Here is a 25,282-nt window from a genome sequence, read left to right as displayed (position 1 = left end):
GACCTGTTGTCACCAGAGCGAGGACCTTGTGGCAGATGGTGGGCAGGAGTTGCAGAGCCTGAGGAGCCTTGGCCCTGGGGTTGCAGACTTGTGACCTCATACTGGCTTTGAAGCTCATTCCAATCATCCAGGCCTTGAGGCCACCTGGTCCTTCTGCTTCTAAGTATGTGGCTTGATGACAACTGCATCCAGTTTTTGAACCCCTGGCACAGTCCAAAAAGGGACCTGGAGTGAGATCAGTGGAGGCCACCAAAACAGGAGGATGTGTCCCATGATGGGATGCTGAGGGAGACAGGCTGGTTTGGCCTGGAGCTGAGACAGCTCTGGGTTGGGAGGACCTAACGAGGACTCTCCCATCCCTGTGAAGAGATTACTGAGAAAATGGAGCAAAGCTCCATGAAGTGTGATGGGAGAGACAACAGCATCAGCTGAAACAGAGAGCCAGGCTGGGCATAAGAAAGTGCTTTTCCATCAGGAGGCAGTCCAGCAATGGGACACATTGCCCAGAGAGGGTGTGCAGCCTCCATCGTTGGAGAACTCTGGAAGAATCTTGGGAGAATGAAGAACTGCCACTACAGGAGAAGATTAGGGTCAAGACCATCTAAGAAACCTGAAGGTGCACATGTCCATGGGACCTGATAAGGTGCATTCACAGGCCCTGAGGGAACTGGTGGATGACATGGACCTGTTGGAGCAAGTCCAGAGGAGGCCAGGAAGATGACCAGAGGGCTGGAGCACCTCTCCTAGGCAGACAGCCTGAGAGAGCTGGGGTTCTTCAGCCTGGAGAAGAGAAGGCTCCAGGGAGACCTTAGGGCGGCCTTCCAGTACCTAAAGGGGGCTTTCAAGAAAGATGGGGACAGACTTTTTAGTAGGGCCTGTAGTGACGACAGGACAAGGAGGAATGGCTTTAAGCCAAAACAGGGTAAATTTAGATTAGATATTAGGAAGAAATTCTTCACTCTGAGTGTGGCGAGGCACTGGCACAGGCTGCCCAGAGAAGCTGTGGCTGCCCCATCCCTGGAAGTGTTCAAGGCCAGGCTGGATGGGGCTTGGAGCAACCTGGTCTAGTGGAAGGTGTCCCTGTCCCTGGCAGGGGGCTGGAACTAGATGGTCTTTGAGGTCCCTTCCAACAAAGCCATTTCATGATTCTGTGACTATAAGACCCAATATGGAGAGACCTGGTCTGCCCCCAGAACTGATCTTGCTTCATCCAGGAGGTCAGATACAGACCTCCTGCAGTCCCTTCCCACCTCAACCGCCCCATGATCCTGCCTCAGTGAGGACCTCTAGCCTGACACCACCGACCAGGACCAGATCAGCAACATCACCAGTTAAGCGTTATGAAGCCATAACAGACTCCCTGACCACAGTGCCTTTCCCATGGCACTCTGCCATTGGGGCTACCAGAAAGACAACCTGGTTTTAATGGGGAAAAACATGAACAGAAGATGTCTGCTAAAAAACTGACAGAGATGATGGCTGCCAGCCTGGGAACACAGCCCAGGAACCTGGAGCATCCTTGACAAGTGTGGGCAGGAGCGCAGGGGCATCATAGATAAGCGCGCAACAAAGACACTGCTATAACCTGTGGAACAAAGACACTGGTATAACCTGTGGAACAAAGAAACCACTATAACAAACTGACCTCCTCAGACAGCAGAAGTCAGCAACAGCTGCTCCAGGAGCTGGTGTCCTGCCCACTCATGTGTCTATGCTGAAGACAAAAATAACTTGCTTTCTACCCCAAAACAAGCCCCTCTTTCTCTCTCTCTGAGCATTACCTCCAGGTGAATGTCCCTGTGCAGCCCCTTGGACCCTTGTGGGAACACCTGGCCCTGGGCCACCCTTCATCTTTGAGGTGAGACTGCATCCATCGTCACTTGGCCTCACTCCTGGGAGCGGTTTGATAAATGGCATCACTGGTAATAATTTGACTGATATATTTTAAATTTTTTGTGTCTATATATGCGTGCATATAAGTAATTAATCATAAACTGGCACCATCCCATGCCCCTGGGTTGGGTGGTGACTGTGACCATGACAGCCACTCGCACCAAGCTGGGTACAAGGGCACGCACCCTCCCTCGCCGTTCGCAGCAGGACCCAAACGCCAGGAAGGCGTTATCAGATCCTCCCTAATTTGGCTGCTCTTTTATTGACTTTGCCAAATAAAGCAAACATTTGGGCTCCCAGGAGCTGTTCCTGGCTAATCTGTTTGTTGATGCTGGCTCCCCAGGGACAGCAGATGTGACCTTGCTGAGAAGGTCCACGAATGCCCCCAGAGCACTGTACAGGGGAGCTGTATGCTCCCTTGGGGGCTGGGGCTTGTCTGCATCCACTCACCATGAAGATCCTCCTGGTCTTTGCGACCTTTGTAACAGCCACCTGCAGCGAGCAGCTTTTCGTGGGGTAAGTCCTGCCAGAAACAAGGGGTGGTGGGGCACCCTGGTTGGGGAGAGGGACCGAGGTGAGAGATGCCTGGCCCTGTCTGCTGTCCTTTGGGTTCAAGAAGAAGAGTGACATCCCAAAGGAGGGAAAGCCAGCAGCTTTTTCCATGGGGACACTGGGAAAGATGTGTCCAGCTTTGGGGGGAGGTTTTGAGCATGTAACAGGTAGAAATTGGGGGATGCTAAATCCCAAGAGCATCATCCTGAGCTTTACCAGGGGAAGGACTGGCCCAAGATGGGGAAGCCTTGCTGCCAGAGGAGGAGAACATTCCTTCTCAGGAGGGGCTTACCTGTCCCTGAGGGAGCCCAGCCAGGCTGGAGTGGGAGATACATTAGGAAATATCTAACATGTAGATGGATATAGACAGAACATATTGATGACTTAGTTATTTCCTAATGTTTTGGAGCTCCTGTGATCGAAGGAAGGGTGAAGACTGATTTGGGCTCTCTGGCACTTGATTTTTTTCCCATCACGACTGTCCTGAACCTGCATTTTTCATTCTTGACATCAAACCTCCAACAACTGATGTGCTTTCCAACCCACCAAGCCAGTGTAGACCTTCCACAGCCTCCACCCAGCTGTGATGGGGCCCTGGCAGTGCTGGAAGCTCAGCTCCTTCCCACACCCACCCCCATCCCCATCCTGTGATCCCTCCCACATGTGCTGATGCCTCTACCTCCCTGCAGGGACCAGGTCCTCCGCATCACAGCCAGCAACGAGGAGCAGATCACCCTGCTCAGGGTGCTGGGTGAGCAGGCAGAGCTACAGGTGAGCTCCGATGGGGCCCTGAGCATCCCCCTGTGTAAAACAGAGACCCTGGTGATGTCCAGGGCTCCATCCTTCTTTTGACCTCACATCCAGTATTCCTTCCCATTTTGGATATGTATAATTTATAACTATATAAATATAATACTTAGCTCAGGGCACCTTGAGCTCAGCTGTCCTGTTTTGTGTGAAGCGGGAACACCCCAGTCACTGCAACATCATCGTACCCAGGCTGAGTATTCAAGTCTAAAATGTCATTGCTATTTATTTTTTTTGGCTTGAATTACGATGTAACTCTGTTCCCTTTGTGTTTGCCCTAGATGCTTTGCAGGGTGAATACCAGCAAAAAATTTAAGCAGTGGGAGCAGCAGGAGAGAGATGGGGGAGGGGTGGCAGGAAACAGCATCTGCACTGCAAAACCGATGTTAGGAGATACATCTATTGAATTAAAGAGCAGAACCAGCACACAATGATCCTGGTGTCTCGCCATGTCTGCTCAAATCACAAATACTCATCAAAGGGACGTTTGCAGTCAACAAACAACTTAGGCTGAAAGGTGTTTCTGTAGAAGATCCATTGAGTAAGGCAAAGGGACCCTGACCCATCCTGGTACCTACATGTGCCCCAAAATTTGTCCAAAAAACTTTTTTGAACCTTCATGGGAAACTCTTCTGAGACCCCTTTTGGTGCTGGAAGCTCAACGGATGAGCACCAGCACAGGATGGGGCTGAGCTCTCTCCTCCACATCAGGTTGACTTCTGGCGTCACCCCACCAGCCCTGGCCGCCCAGCTGACCTGCGGGTGCCCTTCCCCAGCCTCCAAGCAGTCAAAATCTTCCTGGAGTCCAACAGCATTTCCTACAGCATCATGATCAAGGACGTGCAGGTAAGGGCTGTGGTGGGGAATGGGACAAACTCTTGTAGTTCAGTCCCAAGAGAAGATCCAAAAGTTGGAAAGCATGAGGAAGTTGAAGAAAACCCCAATCCCCTCCTCCTTTCAGCCTGTTTGATTTTCTTTTTCTCCCTCCTAAACAGGAATTATTGGATGAGGAAAAAAAAACTATGATGAAGTCTAGAAGGATAGGGAGAAGCACCAAAACATTTGATTTTGCCTCCTACCACACAATAGACGAGGTACTTTGCTCTGCAGAGCATTCGCTTTGTCTTGCTGGGGTCACACTCAGCCTGTGTCATGGTTGCATCTGTGTAGTGACATTTGTGGTGGCAGGTGAGACCCACCCAGGACATATCTCTCCTCCTTGGGTGGAGGTTTCACTGAGCTGGGAGACCGGTCATCCCTCCATGTGCAGCATGGCCTTTCCTGGTATCTCCCTGCCTCACTGGAAGACATCTTCAACTTCATTTTGGGGGTCAAAGTTTGTAGTTGGAGCTCTGTGGGTGGCTGATGGAGGCTGTGATGCTGTTGGGGGATCTCAGAGCTTTCCACTCCCCACACTGATTCTGCTTTTGCAAAAGCCTTTGCAATGTGCATCTCCCTGCTCACACAGAGGTCCAAGCACCTGGTTTTCTCCAGGGAAGCACCAGGGCTTCTCCAGGGAAGCTCTACATGTTGCATGTGGTGCTGGATACCCTAAAAACCAAAAAGAAAGCCAAGGTGAGCCTCATGACCCAGCAGCATCTCCTTTCAGATCTATGACTGGATAGACATGCTGGTGGACGGTCATCCCAGCCTTGTTAGCAAGATCCAGATCGGGCAGAGCTATGAGAACAGACCCCTGTATGTGTTGAAGGTGGGTACCAGGGGCACCCTCACCTTGCCCAGCCCTGGAAGGGCACGGGGCTGAAATCCCCCCTCTCTGTACAGTTCAGCACTGGGGGATCGAATAGGCCGGCCATCTGGCTGGATACGGGCATCCACTCGCGGGAATGGGTCACCCAAGCCACTGGCATCTGGACGGCCAACAAGGTAACCACATGCTCTTGGGACATGGAACCCCAATTCTTAACCCAGCCCTTCTTTAACACCTCCCTGCTGAGCCGCTTGGTCGCTTCCCTTATCCCTGAGGGGCACCGATGCAGCTCCCAGTCCCCTCCCTGTGCAGATCGCTGAGGAGTATGGCCAGGACCCCTCTGTCACTGCCATCCTGGACAGCATGGACATCTTCTTTGAGATCATCACCAACCCCGATGGCTTTGCCTTCACCCACAGCTCCGTGAGTGCAGGGACACTGTGGGACTTGTCCCAGCACTTGTCTCCAGCAGCTTTGGCTGAATGTAATTTTTGGGTGGGGAGGGATGTTCCTTCCCATGTGGGATGGTGAGTTGTTGGTGGTGGTTTCCTCCCATCCCCAGAGATGCTTGGGCAAGAGGGCTTCATCTGTCCCCCAAGGTCATGCGATCTACATCCCTGTGATGGTCTCACCCCCATCTGCTCTTAGAACCGCATGTGGCGCAAGACAAGGTCCATCAATGCCAGCTCCCACTGCGTTGGAGTGGACCCCAACCGAAACTGGGATGCTGGCTTTGGAGGTGAGAGGCAGGACAGCAGGTCCCCATGCAAGGCATCATATGTGCCTCAAAGCTTCCTGCTAAAGGGGAGAAACCTGGGGGCTGGAAACCCTTCCCCAGGGCTGTCTCTCTGTATGGTGCCTCCTCTGCCATGCCCCAGGCTCCGGCTCCAGCAGCAACCCCTGCTCTGACATCTACCGTGGTCCCTATGCTCACTCTGAGAGAGAAGTGAAAGCTATTGTAGACTTCATCCACAGCCACGGGAATATGAAATCAGTCATCTCCATCCACAGCTACTCCCAGATGCTGCTCTTCCCCTATGGCTACAAGACAGAGCCTGTGCCCAACCACCAAGAACTGGTGAGCTGACCCCAAAATGTAAACATGGGGCTGTAAGCACCAGCCTTGCTAGAGAAGTCAGGTCAGATCATCCCAGGACCCTCCCTGCTCCTCCTGTTAGATGCAACCTGCACTTTGAAGCCCATCATCTGGTTCTTGGAGGGAGGGTGATTGCAAGACATATCTCCCACCTATCAAAAACTAAGGGTGTTTGGGGAAAAGAAAGAGCAGAAGGGGTGGGAAACAATGCTGGGCTCTAGATCCCATGGCCCTGGGGTTCCTGCTGCCCCAAGGTCTTGGTCCACTAGGTCTCACCACTTTGGGGCTCTTCGTTGCAGAATGAACTGGCTAAAAAGGCGGTGAATGACTTGGCTGTCCTGTATGGGACAAAATACACGTACGGCAGCATTGTGGACACCATCTGTAAGTGTCCCTTCCTCATCCCACAGCACTGTGTCTACCACAAATGCTCAGCATTGGGATCATGTCTGCGCTTCTCTCCTTGTAGATCTGGCAGATGGCACCACCGTCGACTGGGCCTACGACAATGGGGTGAAATATTCCTTCTCGTTCGAGCTGAGGGACACAGGACGCTATGGCTTCCTCCTGCCCAGCAGCCAGATCATCCCCACCGCTACTGAGACCTGGCCAGCGCTGCTGGACATCATGGTCTATGTCCTGGAGCATCCATACTGAACCCAGCACCTCCCACGGCATTCTCTCATCTCAATAAATAATCCAGGAGATTCTATGATTTAAGGCTGGTGACTTTTCATGCTAGACTTCAGAAAACCAGTGAAAAAGGATTCCTATCCCTGCAGGTGTTTATTTCCCACCTTGTGGCTTTGGCCCTACAAGTTCCTATCCTTTGGAGCCAACAGCCCTGAAGGACCTGGGAGGAGATGTGTGGGTTTTGGGCAACCAAACCCAGATGTATGGGGTTTTGGGTAGCATTGCTCCATCGTCCACCCCTGGGGGCTGTGGGGAGGGACACCAGGCACCCTCAGGGCCATCGCTGGGTGTGAAGTGCTTTCAGGCATTTGTTGTTTTATTTTTGCCACCTGGGAGGACCATCACCCACTCTGACCTCTGTCCCGTGCCAAACTTTAAAACAATTTCCTTTGCCCCCACCACCACAGCCACAGCTTAGGTACCAGCTCACCGAGTTCCCTGTGCAAAAAAAATCTGCATCTTGCACTTTCTCGACCCAAATTTATCCTTTTCCTCCTCGCAGCTCTGAGCCACAGCCAGCACTGTGGGCGGTGGGATTTTGGCACCTCCCTGCTTCTCGCCCTGCCAGTAGGTGACTCACCAACAGTCCTGGCCAGTTCCTGGGACAGGTTTGTCCGGGACCCGGAGTGCAGTGGATGGGGGTACGGCAGGGCTGCAGTGTCTGACCTTGGCTGGTGCCAGCCAGAGCCTTCCCACGGCCCTGGGAAAGGGGACAGCTGGAGGGGCTGGGCTGGGGGCCACCATCCCGATAGGATTTAAGAGGCCCCAAGGTCCCATCAGGACACAGGACGGGCTCTTTCAGCTGACGATGAAGGTCCTTGTGCTGTTGGCTGCCCTGGTGGCAGCGGCCACCAGCACCGAGACTTTTGTTGGGTAGGCAGTCCGTCCAGTGGGGTGTGGCTGGGATGGGGGCAGTAGCACCAGCTGGGGAAGAAGGAGCTGGTTCAGTCCTGAGGGGGCACAGACACCCCTGGGAAGAGCCTCAGTGAAAATCCCCAGGGTGGGGGGATGGATGAGGTGGGGATTAGCCTGGACGCCAGGGACCCAGAGCTTGGCCCCACCTCCTGCAACACCCCCTGACCCCACAGGCACCAGGTGCTGCGCATCACCCCCACCAGCGATGAGGAGCTGCAGGTGGTACAGGAGCTGCAGGACCTTGAGGAGCTGCAGGTACCGGATGCAATGGTGGGGGTGGCTTTTGGGGAGACCCCTCCAGCCTGTGTCCCTTGGTTTGCACCCCCTAAGCCACACTGTAGAGCAGGGCTGGGGGGGCTAGATGAGGGATGATGGCGCTGGAGGAGGGGCTGGATGTGGGATGATGGGGACCACTTTGTGAAAAGCAAGACAGGATGGTGCAGCAGGGGCAGCCTGAGGCCAGATCCGACCCCCTCACCTCACTTTCTCCTGCTCCAGCTGGATTTCTGGCTGGAACCCCGTGGCCCTGGGTACCCGGTTGATGTCCGTGTGCCCTTCCCCAGCCTGCAGTCCTTCAAAGCCCACCTGGAAGCCAACGGCGTCTCCTACTCCATCATGATCGAGGACGTGCAGGTCAGCAGTGGTAGAGGGGAGGTGGGTGAGACACAGGGTCTCGGTGCAGCGGGGGACTATGTCTCATCCTGCCTTGTGTCCCCCAGGCGCTGGTGGACAACGAGCAGACAGAGTTGCTTCGTAGCCGCCGCCAGCTGCCACTCTCCACCAATACCTTTGACTATGCCACCTACCATACCCTGGACGAGGTGAGAAAGCACAAGATTTGGGGCATTTTGGGGGAAAATCACATCCTGTAATTGCTCTTGCAAAGTCCTTTGCTTCAAGGGGTGAGCTGGGAATGACCCCCCCATCCCTCTTCCCCAGATCTACACCTTCATGGACCTGCTGGTGGCCGAAAACCCCAACCTGGTCAGCAAGGTCGAGATTGGACGGTCGACAGAGAACCGCCCACTCTATGTGCTCAAGGTGAGGATTTGGGGTATGTGGGGTGACTGGAGGGGGGAGTGAGGCCAGGGACAAAGCCAACCCCCCCCATTCTGCTCTTCCAGTTCAGCAAAGGGGGTACGAACCGCCCGGCCGTCTGGATCGACACTGGCATCCACTCTCGTGAATGGGTGACACAGGCCAGCGGAGTCTGGTTTGCCAAGAAGGTACGGGCACCTCTCAGACATGTCTTATGTCCCCAAAGGGCCACAAGGTCCTGCAGCCACTGTGGATGCCAGGTGGCTGAACCCACAGAGAAGAAAGTGCTCCAGCAGCACCAGGGAGCCCCGAACCATCATCCTTTCTAGATTGTCGTGGATCATGAGAATGATGAAGGTCTGGCCTCCATCCTGGACCAGATGGACATCTTCCTGGAGATTGTCACCAACCCAGATGGCTTTGCCTTCACCCAAACCCAGGTACCACCCCAGCTTTCCTCTCTGCACCTCCTACAGCCATGCTGGATGGGGCTGGGGGGCAGGGTCGGAGCTCCAACCCTGGGCACCAGCTGAGATGGCTCTGCTCTTCCAGAATCGCATGTGGCGCAAGACCAGGTCCAAGCAATCAGGCTCCGTTTGCATCGGTGTGGACCCCAACCGCAACTGGGACGCAGGTTTTGGAGGTCAGAGAACCTGCGGCAGGTTCCCACCCTCCACACGGAGGCTCCAAGGCCATTTCTGGCTCAGAAAGATTCACTCATGTCCCCTGGGGGAGGGATGGGATTGGCTCTCTGTGGCAGAGGCAAGGGTTTGGGCTCCACCAGGGCTTTGATGTCCCTTAGTGACCAGCACAGTGGGGACAATAAATAAAAGTCATCATACAAATATCTAGGAGGAGCTCCAAGAGTGTTCCTCACTGGCCACCAAGCAGCTGAGGGGTGGGAAAAGCTCTTGGCCTTGGAAATGGAAAAGGCTCTTTGCCCTTGTGACTCCCTGAGCCACCCAACTGCCCCCAAACACCCACACTGTGTTTTCACTGTCCTCTTCTCCACAGGGCCTGGGGCCAGCAGAAACCCTTGCTCAGAGACGTACCACGGACCCTACGCCAACTCGGAGCCCGAGGTGAAGGCCATCGTGGACTTTGTGAAGAACCATGGGAACATCAAGGCTTTCATTTCCATCCACAGCTACTCCCAGCTCCTGCTCTACCCCTATGGCTACACCAGAACCCCAGTGCCTGACCAGAAGGAACTGGTAGGGCTGCTGCTGCCCCAGGCCAAGCCTATTGAGCTTTGATATCCTTTTTGCCTGTGGCACAGGTGAAAAATCTCTCCTGCAGGCTTTTCCCTTCTTCCGCTCATTTTTCTCCTTTCTGTGTATTCCCAGCACCAGATCTCTGAGAAGGCAGTCACAGCTCTGTCTTCTCTGTATGGCACTAACTACAAGTATGGCAGCATCTTCACCACCATCTGTAAGTAATAGGGGGCCACGGTGGTTCCCCCGATTTAAACCAACATCATCACTCTCACCTTGTCTTAGACAAAACATCCCATGAAATACCTGTATGATGCAGAGCGACTAATGTTTTGCATCCCACCTGTTGTTTCCCCACTCAGACCAAGCGAGTGGATCAACTGTCGACTGGACATACAATCAGGGCATCAAGTACTCCTTCACCTTTGAGCTGCGGGACACGGGGCGCTACGGATTCCTGCTCCCCGCCAAGCAGATTGTCCCAACTGCGCAGGAGACGTGGCTGGCGCTGAAGACCATCATGCTGTACACGCGGGACCATCTCTACTAACCGGGATCAGAGGCCAAGTGGCAGTTGAATTAGCTGGAGAGGGTGGAAGAATGCAATAAATAAATTTAAAGAAGGATGAGAAATGCCTTTCATTGTTCTCCCCTTTTCCAAGTAACATTGAAAAGCCTTTTCAGAGACTGACTCAGCACTCCTGCGGGTGCATGCGGCAGCGGCCAACACAAACAGCACACGCTGGCCCAGCAGCCCGAAAAGGGGGTTAAAAGGACATGAAAATAGTGGGACACAAAAGAAAGGAAGGTGCTTGTTTTCCCTGTGCTCTGGCAGATGATGGAAGGGGAAGAGGTTTAGTTTGACACCCAGCAGGCAAGCAGAGACCTCAGACACCGCAGCTGTGCTGGCAGGAGGGGTGCCCACCTTCCCCGGCCTTCTCAGGGGCCAGGGCAGCTCCGAGACGCGAGGCAATGGGGTTAGCACCATTTATTCTGTGCGTTCCTGTGGTTGAACATCACCTTGCAGCACTGGTAGGAAGGTCCCTCCTCACCCTCTGCAATCCCTAGGGGAGGGGACCTCCCAGCTTCTGCAGGCACTGCCCCATGCTCTCCGTTAGCTTGCAAAGCTCCAACAGAAAAGAAGAACTCAACCATATGGTGGCACTTGCTTTTTATTAAATTAAATAATTAAAACTCCCAGACCCCACAGACTCTGACCCCATCCTCTGAACAACACCAAGTCAAGAGTACAAAAACCACACAAATCCATCAAGAGGATGAGAGAGTACATTCAGTTCTTCCTCTGATGCCCTGGACTTGGAGGATCTCAAACAGCTAGGACTACTTTTGCCTGCCCCTTTCAGAAGGAAGTTTTCATGTCAGCCCAGAGCAGCCAGGGATTTTGGATCTGTCTCCTACAGCTGGATAGCAAAATCAGGACTTTAAGCCAACACAATGACCACTACTCACCTCCGTTTTTCCCACATGGATGCATTTTATACACTTTCAAGTGCTTATGGAACTCTGAGATCTCCTGCTTGCACCCCAGTGGAACCCTGTGTGTCTTTCAAGCACATACTAAATGGCTCCCCTCTCTCCCCTGCACATTCAGCTTATCTCCTTTTAAAGTTTTACTTAGCTTTTATTTTGTTTTATTAGGTCACCTAAAAGCATCGCCACTCAGTAACTAAAGCCCCAACAGGCGAGTCACCTTCCAAAGGCTGTGAGTGAAGAGGAGTGTGGACAAGAACCAGGTCCCTGCAGCTTCTGCTTTGTGCTCAGACCATTTAATAAATGCTTTTCCCTCAGGAAGCGATGATGCCATTCCATGGCAAGCCAACTGGTCTGACCTAGGAGGACAAGCTACTTTGTTCAAAATAAATATGCCTGCAACTAGAACAACAACAAGAAGTCTTCCAAAAGTGTGACTGAGTAGGGAGGTAAGAAAGCAGAGCAGTTAACAAGATGCATCCAGCTTCCTATAGATGAGCTGAAATAAGACACAACCAGACCCATAATTATTTTTATTTTTTATCTTCATACCTGACCAACCCAACTCTTACAGTACATACTTACACATAGACACTCTCCCTATGGAAACCCAGGACACATGTGGTCCATAGTGGATGGGTTGGAAGGGCAGTTTGTACAAATTAGAGCTGGTTTGTACAACTTAAAGCATCCAAGAACTTCTTTGGGAAGCTGGAAGCTTTTAAGATACCTCCCTGCAATCAGGTTTTGTTACATATAGAAAAATAATACAGATGTGTATTTGAACACACAGGGGCATTCAGCTCTGAAGTACTTCAGTACATTTTAAATGCTGTCTCTGCCCTACATCCTTTAATTTCTCCCCTTATTCTCCCTCTGGGGGATTCTGACAGGGCATCCAAGGTTTGCGCTGGTCACCTCACTCTTCCCTGAAGAATACTGAAGTTATGGCTCTCCATCAGAATGGCTGCCAGTCCCTGTATCAGCACTTGTCCGATTTAAGACTCATGGGTACTCAATAAACATGATAAACATGCTCAGTGATGTCTATTCTTCAACTGCCAGACTAGAAATTATATGCAATTTCTCCCACCTTGCCCTTTCACCAGAATTACCCCGATGATCTGCACCACTGGTGAAATTTGGGGTCTGTTGAAGTTTGCTTGTATACTTCAAAAAGGGAGAAAACCCCCACCAAACCCCACAAAGCCATGCGCAAAACCCACAAGACCAAGAAGCCAAAGCTAGACAAAGCTGAGCAACACCATAGGTAAAGGCTAGAGAGCAGGATCTCCCCATAACCACCTACGATGTCTCCAGCAGGCAACTTTGCTTTATCACTGAGTAGATTCAGATGATTTCTAGGTCACCCAACCAATACTGGTGTGGCAGAAGCACCAATCTGTGAAAGCTGTGATACTCATTTTCTATGAAATGTCCATGCCCTGTTTGGTTACCAGATCCATGGTCCCTGGTAGATTTTAGGGACCCTGCAGGTGACGGCAGAAGAAAATTTCCCTTCAACCACCCTAACCTTAGTGTAGCTACTCCAAAAACACTGGCAAAGGTGTAACTGGGAATAAACTTCCAGCCTCTATCAGGCGCTGGAACTGCAAAGCTCTTTGCTGCTTCACTGAAGAATAGAGTTTGCCTCCAAGTATCACAAAATCATTTTATGAAGCTAAATGATGTTCTGCCTCCTAACCTAGACTCACAGCCTGAAAGATGGTTAGGGAAGTCAGTCACTGTTCTGCTGACAAGGCTGAGTACTCCACATACATCATCATTTTCTGCAGCTCCAGTGACCAGTAACCTGCTCTGGCAAGTACAAAAAGGAGCAAACCACTAGTGCACAGCCAAACTAAGGAGACACTCTGCCTGCATAACAAAGAGAAGCATAGCTGACCTGTCTTAGGGTCCTGCTCAGCACGTCCATCAGTCTTATTCTCTCATTTCATTTAGAACCAAAACCACCACGTGGTAGCTCTCTGTAACCATGGCAAGGAATTAAGCAGAAGCACAGTTAGAAGCCAAACCTTCCAGCCAATACAGGAGAAAAGAGGAAAAATGCAGTTAATGCCTCTCCAGCCCACCTTTAAATATACAGAACCATTTCACAAACTGCCCATGAGTAAACATGACTGTCAGGTTACAGTGCCACGCTGGGCATTATTTCCAAAAACATCTTTCTAACAAATACTTCTGTTCATTAACATAATTTAAAAAACAAAAAAACAACCATTACAGAATCCTCTCTCCAACATTTTGGCGAGTTGCTGAGGGTCTGTGTCTCTGCTACAAAACACCAAAGTTTTTGCTCACAGATGATTTCTGGCCCATTTACACCCACATGCATTCTCCTGTTTGCAGTCTGCAGTTCCAGGCACAGCACAGGAGTACATTACAGACACAGATAAATTAATCTGCACTACAAGCTTTGCAGAACCATTTCTACTGGTCACAGGCTTTACTACCAGTTTCCTCCCTCCCCTATAAAAATCAGTTATATCAACTGTGTCCTGACACTGCACCTAATGCTCAGCCTTGCCAAAGCAATACCATTCCCGCTTCTATGAAACGTCAACCATTCCAGCTCCCCCAGCCTTACCCAAGCTGCCACATATATACCACTGCTGCTTTTCTCTGCCAATTCCTAAAATGACAAATGGGCTGCACTGCTCAAGGTTCCCAGAACCTAGACATCCATTTATTCAGTGGAAGAAGATATCGTCACTTATTTCCATGGCCTGTTCTGAAGGCTGCTCCTGCTAAGTGAGCGGGCAGTGAGGGATCCCACATTGCCAGCAGTGCTGGGGACACTGGGACTGCTCCTCATGGTTGTCACCTTGGAATCACGGCCTGAAGAACCATGGTTAAGACGGCCTGTGGAAAAAAAACCCAAATATCAGAAGCTGTGTGCGTGACTGAGCACAAGGATACACAAAAGATCTGTTGCCCCTCTGTGGCTCTCCAGCGCTCACTGTAAACATACAGACCCATGAATAATTCAGTGCCAGGTTCTGGGCGGTTTCTATCTGGCCATGCAGGCCTAAAAAATTGAAGCACCTACTCATCACCAGTAAAACCTAAAGACATTTAAATGTAGTGGCCTATATGCCACAGTCAGCAGGCCCAGGATTTTGCCATCATGTAGCTATGCAAGATTTAAGTCCTCTGGGACTGGCATAGCACAGGTTTTGGTGGACCTTCTCATTCAGTTTAGAAAAAATGTCTCCTTCTCCTATCAGTCTCATGGAAAGAATATAGCAAAGCAGAGAACTGTTGCAGAGCTGGCTCAAGAGCTACAGAAAGCAGCTGCAGCATTTGTCCTGGGGTCTTACTGGCAGTGTCTGAAGGAACGTGCTCCTCTTCTAGGTAGTACTTTATCTTTTGTAGATCATCTGCAGAAAATCTCCATTTATTCTCAGCAAGTGCAGGTGGCACTTTGGGAGAGGTCTTTTTTCGGGCAGATGCAGTGGGAGCTGCCACCTGGCAGGACACAGGAAGCGAGCCAGTGATCAGTCCTTCTGGGATCTTCTGTGCAAGGACCTTCAGGCCTGCAGAAATACAGATCAGATGTTACCAGTGACCACCAGCTAAGATGTGACTGGTAAAATCACTGATCCCAAGTAAAGCACTTGACAATGGCTGAACATCCAGCTCTTCCCAATCTCCAGCTCATGCAACCCTTGCTCTCTGCTCTCGACCCCCACACACCTGAGATTTCAGGGAGTCCTGCCCATCCCCACTTACCTCCAGATAACATGAATAAGTTCTCAAAGCCCCTCTCACACATGGTTGTTGCAGCCTGGCTGGCTAACCTCTCATCATTGTCATACAAAATAATAATTTTTCCACGTGCATTTTTCTGATAGGTAGAAGAGCTAAGGATTAATTTGTAAACTTAAGGTGACCATTAATACCTTTTAGAAAGAAAAAAAAAAAAAAAAGACAAATAAATGGACTGGAGACTGAGAAATTCCCTACTTGATTTGCAAGTATCGGGCAGGAATGCTTTCCCTGCACCTGTGATTTAAAACTGATTTCTCAGTAGCTGAGGCTTGCCGGAACTGGAAGGACACAGTCTAATCCCCACTGGAGTGCAGTCCACCCCTGTTTTGAACAGTAACAGGCAAGAAGCACCTTTACTTACAAGCTCCTCTCCCCTGCAGCCCTTACAAGCTAACAGCCTGGGAATTTATCAGCCTAATCCTAGCTAATAATCCTCTTTCTGTCCTCCAGAGAAAAGTCAATCCTTATCAAGGTGCTGAGATGAAGCCAAAGGATTTGATGAATGTATCCCTCAAGAAGCTGGGCACTCCAGCAACAGCAAGGGACAAGTGTCCAAGTATGGCTTTGCCTTCCAGCCAAAATCCCAAATGCCAAATTCAGGCAGCTCCCACTGGAGTCAGGAGGTGTTACAACCTTGAGGAACTAGAATCCAGCATCTGATGGTGGCAGCAGAGCTGCATCAGGTAATCACCACTAGTGTAAAGGATCCACCCTTCCACCCTCCTAGAAATCCCTAGATTTTGTTGGTCCCAGTCACAGCAACTGCTATAGCTCCAATTGGTTTTGGAAGCCTTCACTAACATCCCCCTACTTGTGTTTTTTTATGCTAGCACTTCATATATAAAGGATACATATTCCAGAATACTATTTGTATATGGATTCATGGTTCTAGAGAGCGTTGCAATAGGGTAGGAATAAGCTGCAGGGCAGGGGGGGGAGGAAAAGAGAGAAAAAAAGTCATACAGTGGCCGAAACACCAACCATCACAACCTGGAATACAACTGACACAGACTTGTTACAGTTCAACAGACTCAAACCCCCACTAAATAAGGGATTAACATCAGCTCAGTCCCCTCATCCCTTTCAGGAATGATGCATGTACTGCGTGAGTGCCAAGAGTGTTCTGCTCCCAACAATGTCCCACCTTGGGGGAAAAAATGAAGCCAGCCAGAATATGACGCAGAACTGAATACAAGATCCCAGCTGACACTAGACTGCTGTGGGATTCTAGTCTCCTCACCTCCAATGATGTGACATTGGTTGTATGCATCTCGGTCTCGCACGTCCAAAAGCAGAAAGGGGCAGTCAGGATAAGGCATGTCTTTATCCTGAGTGTCCACTTTCTTTGGAGTGTCCTTTTCTATATCCATTTCACCAACACCACTTATCACACTGCAAGAGGAAAGAGGAGGTTATGGTGCAAGCTCTCACTCTCAACACTCCCATACCTCTTCACCAGATCAGAGCACTTTTCCATCAACCATTCCAACAGCCCATTTATGTTCCAGTACAGCCAGACACCACATAAAAATGGAGATATTATCTTTCAGGCTTTCCAGTACATCATAAGAACTGATTTTATTTTTATCAATATAAAAAAATAAACAGAGTACAACCTTGCTATATGAACCATACTCTTCTGGATCAGTCAATTCCAGATATTTTATGTTGTAAATGACTTTGAGGTGAGGGAGAATAATTCTAAGTAGCTGCCAACGTTGAGATCTCAGCAAGTCAGACACACTAAATAAGTGTCAATCATCTACAAGAAATGCTATGCAGAGATTTCCCATTTCATCACTAGATTGGACACAGGACATGAACAGAAACCTCCAGATACTCTTGGCAGTCACTAAACTGATGGCTTTGATACAGTGGTCAGGCTAGTGTCTCAACTCTTCTGTTAGCATTTGCACAGGTACAGCAAGGAAAGACCAAAACAAAAGTTTCCTCTTACAGTGTCTTCCTGGTATCTCTGACCTTGAGTGGGTTTGGAAATTGGACCCTTATTCTCGATCACAGGACAATCTGCTAAGATCATCGGGAAGGTACATTACTGAGTACCAGAGCAGTTTATAACATGCATTCTTGAACCCAGAGACCTGGATCAAAGCCCATAAACATATTTCCTTGGCAGCCATTTAGACAATGATCAGGTGGCAACAGTGTTGGTTTACAGCCTCAAACCAAACTCATTCAGACAGGAAAATCTGGCAACCCTCGCTCTCACTTACATCTTGGACCTGCAAAATCAGGCTTTAATGAGAAATACAGTATAAAATCACTTTGCAGCAATTTAAAATAACTAGCTCGATAAAAATATCTGCTAATACAGGAAGAAGACTGTATTATTATTAGGCACCTCTGCAACGTGGACCGATAGGATTCCCCAGCTCCTGTGTTGTTGATGAACAGGACTGGACTAGGTGTCCCATCAGGGCTTCCTTTCCCATTTGTCCCTGCTGTAACTTCAGCATCTGCATCTGGTGCAGGAGAATTACCATCTGGGGAGAGAACAGGGTACAAAGAGTTAAAATGCTGCAGGAAATAAACACGCACATTTTAAGCCCCGTTTCTATTCTTAGAAGAACACGTGCCTCAAAGATAGCCTTATCCTCATCCTCTTACAAGGCTGACTTACTGAGGGCCTCATATTAAAAATAATGAGGAGCCATATGACTTTTAAGGGCTCAAAATCTCATTTTAATAATTCAGTAAAAACTTCATTCTGGATGCATGATACCTACTGAGTTACCACAATAAACTTGGCAGCACAAGACCTTTCTTATTTGCAAGTCTTCTTGTTTTAGGAATGTTTCTGTTCCCAAAGTGGAATGGTTGCAGGCCACAGGTTAAGTTATGTTTTCATCCCAATTAAAAGACTTGCTGAATAGTCAGCTATGTCTGTCAGGACACAGCTCACCACATGACAGTGATCTACAGCTCTTGCTCTTTGTGCTTACAATAAATATTGTTACCTTCCAGCTTGTGGATCTCCTCATTTGTCACTTCTAAGGTTTCATCAGATAGAGAGGCAACCTGGATGACCTACGGGAAACAAAAGCGAGCAACGATACCTTGATACACACACACCAACGTCATTGAAAGATGGGGGGAATCAGCTTAAGGAAAAACAATCCTCAAGCCAAAACACTTAACTCAATGCAACTTCTATTGGAATTCAAGGTCACATATAGATGCGTATATGATGCCTGTACTGCAAGTGTGTCCTTTCGTTAAATGGAAATTGTAGCATAAAAACCCAAACCAAACCAAGAGAACACTCAGCCGTGGAATAAAGAAAAGCCAGATGTGCCAAGCTGGCAACATCAAATACCAGAATGTTTTCTGACTTTTATGAAGTTCAGTCACTGAAACATTTCAGAGCACACACTACACTGGCAAAAATCACATAGGGTTAATTGGTCTGTGAGAGCAGACCTGAGATACTCACATACTAAACTGGTTCATCAGACCATGACTGTCACAGGACTGGTCTTAACAGTCTGGAGGAAATGAAGACAGGAGTCTGCAGAAACCCACTCCCTCAGTAACTGCAAGTTTAACCTTCCCTTTCCTTCTCTCCTTAGAAGACAAGCTTGTCTTTTTCTAGTTATTAGAAGTTTTCTTAAACCAGTATGTAAGCACCACAGAGATCTTTATTTATTGATCAAACTTTCCAATTTTTAATATTTTGATTAATTACTTTTAATAAAAAAAATATGTAGAAAGCCTTAAAGTCACAACCTTCCCATCTTCTGCAGTTAAACCTGCTATGAGAGAGGGCTTCAGGCTGTGACTACTTGACACAAAGCTCAATGAGATTTGAATGCCACTTTACCTGGCCCTTCCTTTTTGTAAGAGCCTTGAAGAGCCTCGTAAGTTAACAGACAAAAACCATAGTGACCCTCTCTTTGAAATTTGTTCCCTACACACTTCAGTTTGCAACCAGAAAAACTGACTACTCCGAAAACAATTGGCTTGAATGGTTTGTTTTTATTAAGAGAAATCCGTGAGGGCAGAAAGAAGCCAACACAGAAGAATTACACACTAAGGCTATGTAAGTAACTGCATAGCAAGTTTTAGAGAAAGCAAAATGCTGTTCCTAAAAGCTGATAACTTTCAGAGGCCACAGAGGGAACTATACATACCAACTGGGCAAAAGTAGTCACTTTCAGTCTTTTAAACAGCTCATCCTTTCTGTATCTGTAATCTTCAAAAACAAAACAGAAAAGGACAATGTAAGTTTTCAGTTAATTCCCAGCTTTTGCAAATACCAGGTAATGGGGCTTTGTCCCGGCTATTCTCATAAGACTCTCTTCTCCAACAAGGCAGGATTTCTGGGCACTAAGCTTGTGCTGAAGGATCAGAGCAATAAACCTGAAGACTCTGTGAAAAGTAATACCAGTTATAAAGAGAGATCCTGTCCAGATATGATTAAAATGGAGAAGGCAGATGTAGTTGCTTTTAGACTCAAATGCATATTACTTTGTGTTTTCTGTTCCTGCTGAGGGAAGGAAGCAGTTTCATGAATTTATCACCTTGCCTGCTGTTCTTTGAAGCCCACTATAGTCACAAAGCCTCTTAAACCAAAACATTTCATTTACCTGAGTTTTTTTATAAGTTACGACAGAATCAGAGCATAGGGGCACTGTATCTCAGACTGTCTTTTCAAATACTAAGCTAAACATGTGCATTTAATCTTACTGATTAAAACGTTCCACGTTATCTTCCTTTATCTGACAATTTAATTCCGATTCCTACAGTTTGCCAATATGGATTATCTAAAGGAATGGATAACTGACAGAAGTTGTTTAGGGCAGAAAACCGAACAGCAGATCAGTGTGGACACCAGCTTGAAGCACACGTAATTGCTGCAGAGAAACCGGACTAAGCGAATCTTGAGCCTGAAGACAAAACTTCGGTAGCAAGAAAACTGAGCGGTCTGTTGGAACAACTGGCAAACAACCAGAGCAGAGATTAACAGCACTAAGTAAGTGATGACAAGGATGGAAGTCTGATCGCGTACAGATACTAAAGATGCGTAAACACAAGGAAGAGAGAAGCCTTCTAGTGTGAAACAAAAGGCTGTATGTAGGAGGAGAGAGAAGCTAGGACGCGTATCAGTAGGAACATCTTGATATGAAATAGGCTCCCACGGAAAGTAATGGAAGCCTTGTCCTTTGGGAAATTTACAGCTAGAAAGAAGATAGCAGAGAAGGGGAAGGGGAAAAAAAATTAAAATAAAATCAATCCCGCACCAGCAAGAAAAGGCAAAGAAGATGAACAAAATTCCATGTCAGGCATTGCAGCTGTAACCAAATTCTGCATGCAGCTCTCAAAGCCACACTCTAATCAATCTAAGCTCTTTCAAAAAATAAAATTGCTCCTCCTTTATTTCCCTCCTCCTCTCTTACTAGGCTCCACCTCTGAAACCCCAGATTTTTATTTTTAAATAAAGAAAAATCCTTTGCATTTTTCTAACAATTTTAGCAACTACTGGAAGATATTCCAAACTGGTCTCTCTCTAGCTGTTCAACTAAGAGGGCTAACAATGGAGTACAGGACCTTTTAGCAAATCCAGCCAGTTAAACACTCTAAATCCATTCAGTGCTCCATTAGCTTAATTAAGGGAACATGGGGAAGAAGGGGGGGAAGGGCTCCAACCCATATTCCTGTAACCACCACACAAAAAATTACCACAAAGTTAGCTTATGGAAACTCTCAAACTGACATGTGTTTAGAGAAGGAGCCACGCGAACGCTCCAGGCTGAGATCTCTTCCCAATACAAGCAGTGATCACGAGCTTCCTGGCAGACATTCTGTTCAGACAAGATTCTGCCCGTACGCAGCCCAAGGGTGCATTACAGTAGCAGGAGAGAGAGAAAAAGAGAAATTGTGAGTTTCAGTCTCTGATGTTTTTTATTCCTACCCCTTCCCGCTTAAATATGCTTCCTGAAGAGGTAGGCCAATTAATTTTCAGCATTCAGAGCAAGAATACCCAAATTTAACATTCTACCCTATACAATTTTATTAGGCTGCAAAGCAAATACCTGCTTGCTACTCAACAACTCGTCTTAGAAAAAAGGAGCCCATCCAAAACATCCCTGTACCTGTGCACTGCAATGTGCATTATGCATTTCAAACCATGGGTCTTTAGTACAAGATCTGTGCATAAACTAAATTTCAAAATGCCAATTAACTTCAAAATTACCCTCAAGTTTCTTGCAAAACCATCTGGTTTCGAGCCTCAAGTTCAGGTTGGTAAAGCCTCCCTTTAACAGCCTATTTCACCTGCCTGACACAAAACCCACATGTAGCCCATGTCCAAAGGATTGCAACTCCCCAGCCATGGATAAAAAGAGCCCTTCAGTCACATGAAGGGCAAGAAATAAACTTAATTTAGAAGGACAAATAAAACCAGAAAAGCTTATGAAGTGTTGTATCTCTATCAGCACTGACAAAGCAGAACTGTTGTCACAGTGCTCATACAACGCAGCTGCTAGATGGTTTCCACCCACCTCAAGCAAGGATTCTTTATTTCAGAACAAGCCTTTATGACCCAGATCTTGCCTTTAGCACCCAAAATTATTTCTATCAAGAAAAAAAACCAAACCAAAAACATTGTTAGTACAAAGCCTGACCTGGAGCAAACCAAGCTGAATGCTTGCATGAGCCTCCCAGCAGTTATCAGAAAGAACTGCTGCTTCTGACTACAAAAGCAACATGACATACCTGGTGCTGCCCTGGAAGGTCCATTTGAATTTTCTGACATTTTTTGCTTCAGCAAACTGGTCTGAAGCTGTATTTATTGTATATTCAAGGATGTGCTCCTCAGGGCTTCGGAAATGAGTGAAGCAACACCAGAGAAAAGGAAGAGACTTGGTGTCTCTCCTCAAGTCAGTTCTCCAAAGGACAAATCATCATGGCTCCAACTCTCTTAAGCAGGCTTGCAGTATTAAGTCCCACTCTCTCAAATTACACAAAAGACAGAGAGTTGCTTGTACTGGGTATTTAAAGTTGTGTCCAAATGGTGTCATCTATCCATGAGAAATCAAGGGAGAGAAGTTTCCAAATTGCCTGGGAACACAAGGTGTCTATTCAGGCTAAATATAATGAGAAAGTTCCTACTAGACTCCAGAACCATGATTAAACAAAAGAACTCCTACATGAAATGAAATCAGATTCACAGCAGAGATTGAAAACCAACTAGGCCCATTCAACAAGATTTTCAGCACAGATAAAAAGCGATGGCAATCCAGTGTTAAGCACTGAAATCTTAGTCGGTCAACACAGGATTTTGGAAAGCAAAGGCCATTTCTCTTTTGATTTTCCCCAAAGACCTGTGGTGTTCAAAAAAACCCCAACAAACAAACCAGCAACAAAGGCCCGTTTTGCACAAAGCTGAGCACAAATATATTCACGTGACAGATCAGCAATCTCCCTTATAATATGAACACTGCCACCTTAGAGGAACACAGTAAGTGGGCCTAAGAACTAAACCTAAACATTCAAAATCCTAATTAATCCTCATTAATGGGGATGTTTTTTCTTTCACATCAGTAAATGCAGCTTTTGGGTTTAATAGCTTTCTTGGCACTCCGTGCAAAAACAATCTGGACAGGAGCTGAAAACAAAGTCAGCTTTATTAGTAAGAATTTTTTAAAAAGCCTATCTTCAGTGGGAAAGCAGGCTGAAATAAAAGTCAGTTAGGCTTTCATTAGCCTGAACAAGCCAAAGTCTTCAAAACATCAGTATTTAGTTCTGCTGAAATCAATGAGTTACACATGAATGAGCTTGTCTTTTTCCTATCTTGGAGTATTCTGATAGAAATCTAAGTACAGTAAAATTTTACAAAGGTATATACAAAGCTCTCAAGTTGTTACCTAAAAGTGAAACAAAGTCTCAGAAGTGCAGTTTGAGTCTTCCCAGATGAGTCTAGCCTAGTTTTCTTAGTCCTGAGAACTTTCTGTCTGGTTTCCATTCAACAGCAAAAACAGCACAAAGAAGGATCTGGAAAGACTCCTAGACACGCCTGCCTAGTTTCTTAAGTCTGTAAAGCACTGGGAGACAGAGAAACAAGGTGCAGGAGAAAGTGGAAAGTGGCCAAAGAATGAAGGTTAAAACATCTTTGTATCCTACTGCTGCGTGTTTCTACAGTTCATTCCTGTAAACGGCTGTGGGAATCGGAATGGAGCCTTCCAAGCAAACAGAGGGCCTGGGATTTAACCCCTGCTCCTTGATGAGCTGACCTGACCCACTGCAAGCACATTCTGCTCCTGTCCAGATACTCACTTCTTTTGATCTCTTCCAACTTCTCAGTGTATTTTGTCAAACTGTTTCCTGTAAGAACAACAAAAATATTAGTTTGCTACAATTTTTTTTATTAGTGGTTTTCTCCAGCACTATTAAGAATTAAATTTTATTTTTTCTGTAGGAAAAGATCAGACTATGATAACAAATGTTTGCTGTAGACTCTCTTTTGACATGACAATACAAGGCAGCCATAAATCAAAAATACTGCGATTTTCCTCTTAGTGCTTTTCTCTTGCAAGGAAGGCTGAGCTGAAGAACAGTCAGTCAAAGGACTTGCTGGACCCCAGCTGCCTCTGGGAACAGGCAGTGGTCCATAGCCTAAAGGTTCCATCCTGAGTAGAGGAAGTCATTGCAAATGTTCATGACCAGCAGGAGCTCAAATCCTCTACACATACCCACAGTGCTGTTCCCGTTCCCTGAAAGCATCCAGAGTTTATCTTACAGGATTTTCAGTAAGGGGTACAGAAACATCCACACTCTGCTAGTCAGAACGGTGATATTCCAGAAAAAGCAGCCTTGTAGCACCCCTCCTGTTTACAAGGCTCCACACCAAGCCCTCTCTACTCAGAAGCGCAAGTTGTTTTGATGATGCTTTGGAGAACAAAGTCATCATCAACACTGCCTTCAGAAAGTTACTACCTAAAACTCAGTATGTTACAATGCTGTATCTAAGGGAACTAAAATCAGGGCTTTGATATTCAAATGCTGCCTCTGACATTCTGCTTCAAGCACAGCTGTGGCCATGCTGTCCCTTCCCCAGTGTTTTTGTGTTGATACTATAGGCAAGCATTACTGGATAAAATTCACTTTAACAACAAAAAAGTCCCCAAAGATACCCCCCCCCCCCAAATAATTATCTTGACTTACAGGCTTGCCAAGATATGAGTTTATACAAGAAAAGCCCATATACATAAACTCCAGTAATTTCTGTGGGAAGTATCACAACAGAGCCTGACATCGTAAGGTGAGACACATCATAACCGCAATGCGAGTTCTGACATAGCTGCACAGTTACCTGGGGTAAAACAGCTCAGGACAGAGGCAGTTAAGACATTCAGCATATTTTCATACACTCCGACATCCACATTCAGTGTTTTTACCCTACCACAATTTCACTTACCAGTATCAAGGCGGGTTTTTATATGTTGGTATCGGGGATTCTGAGGGATGCGCCTGGTTAAATACTGGTTTAAAAAGGAAAAGATATGGGAAGTCAATACACAGCTATGTATTGGTTTTTTTTAAACATTACCAGAAAAGTCAATTTGAAGAGCCCTAAGAGAGAAAAAAAAGGAGTGAGACCACAGGCACCCTCTCAGACATCCTCTGCTCACAGGTGGAGGGAAAGAGATCTAAGTCTTCAACTGGATATTAAATCCCTTGACAAACCTCCACCTCAAAGCCCGGAGCACGCCCGGCTCTGAGGGCCCCAGGAAACCTTCCCCCGTCCCGAACTACGCCTCTGGAGGCTGCACCAGGCCCCGCCCCGGGCACCCCACCGAATCGGTCCCCACAGCCCCCAGGGCCGCCCCTGCCGCTGGGGATCCCGCGCCCCATAAGCCACCCAGGGCTGCTGCTCCTCTCAGGAGAGGAGGGGCCCCGGACCCGGCGGCAGGGTGACGGCGAGAGGAAGGGTCCCTCATCGCACCTCCGGGTCCCCGACACTCCTCCTGCTCGACATCTTCTTGCAGCCGGCACCCACCGCACCGCTTCCTTCTCTCTCTCTCTCCCTCCCGCCTGCCTGCCTGCCCGCTCACCCACCCT

At 47.8% G+C, this 25,282-nt stretch overlaps 3 protein-coding genes across 4 annotated transcripts; 2 read left to right on the top strand and 1 right to left on the bottom strand.

The window, feature by feature from the left end:
• Positions 1–2,257: 2,257 nt before the first annotated feature.
• LOC102059843 (carboxypeptidase A1) lies at positions 2,258–7,093 on the top strand. Its single transcript, XM_005435452.3, has 11 exons — positions 2,258–2,409; positions 3,135–3,216; positions 3,964–4,098; positions 4,248–4,346; positions 4,862–4,963; positions 5,038–5,139; positions 5,276–5,386; positions 5,612–5,702; positions 5,842–6,041; positions 6,359–6,443; positions 6,529–7,093. Exons 1-11 carry the CDS (start codon positions 2,273–2,275, stop codon positions 6,714–6,716), a joined length of 1,332 nt encoding a protein of 443 aa, XP_005435509.2. The 5' UTR covers positions 2,258–2,272; the 3' UTR covers positions 6,717–7,093.
• Positions 7,094–7,472: 379 nt separating this feature from the next.
• Positions 7,473–10,543, top strand: LOC102059678 (carboxypeptidase A1-like). The gene is made up of 11 exons (XM_005435451.3): positions 7,473–7,625; positions 7,841–7,922; positions 8,166–8,300; positions 8,387–8,488; positions 8,607–8,708; positions 8,792–8,893; positions 9,035–9,145; positions 9,258–9,348; positions 9,720–9,919; positions 10,052–10,136; positions 10,282–10,543. The coding sequence occupies exons 1-11, from the start codon at positions 7,561–7,563 to the stop codon at positions 10,467–10,469; spliced, it is 1,263 nt and encodes a 420-aa protein (XP_005435508.1). The 5' UTR covers positions 7,473–7,560; the 3' UTR covers positions 10,470–10,543.
• A 3,552-nt stretch (positions 10,544–14,095) lies between these two features.
• On the bottom strand, positions 14,096–25,280 carry CEP41 (centrosomal protein 41). 2 transcript variants are annotated; one of them, XM_055712505.1, is made up of 11 exons: positions 25,167–25,280; positions 24,639–24,702; positions 23,498–23,545; positions 19,354–19,415; positions 18,181–18,250; positions 17,565–17,706; positions 16,443–16,594; positions 16,054–16,121; positions 15,164–15,278; positions 14,752–14,967; positions 14,096–14,293 (listed from the first exon to the last, which is right to left on the bottom strand). In XM_055712505.1, the coding sequence occupies exons 1-11, from the start codon at positions 25,197–25,199 to the stop codon at positions 14,145–14,147; spliced, it is 1,119 nt and encodes a 372-aa protein (XP_055568480.1). In that variant the 5' UTR covers positions 25,200–25,280; the 3' UTR covers positions 14,096–14,144. The 2 variants fall into 2 exon arrangements, with proteins under 2 accessions (XP_055568480.1, XP_055568481.1); XM_055712506.1 differs by lacking the exons at positions 23,498–23,545; positions 24,639–24,702; positions 25,167–25,280 and adding an exon at positions 21,938–22,135.
• Positions 25,281–25,282: the final 2 nt, after the last annotated feature.

Source organism: Falco cherrug, chromosome 5, assembly GCF_023634085.1.
Source record: "Falco cherrug isolate bFalChe1 chromosome 5, bFalChe1.pri, whole genome shotgun sequence".
In the NCBI taxonomy this organism is placed as follows: domain Eukaryota; kingdom Metazoa; phylum Chordata; class Aves; order Falconiformes; family Falconidae; genus Falco; species Falco cherrug.
Note: the sequence above shows the minus strand (reverse complement) of the source record. Positions and strands in the feature narration are given on the sequence as shown.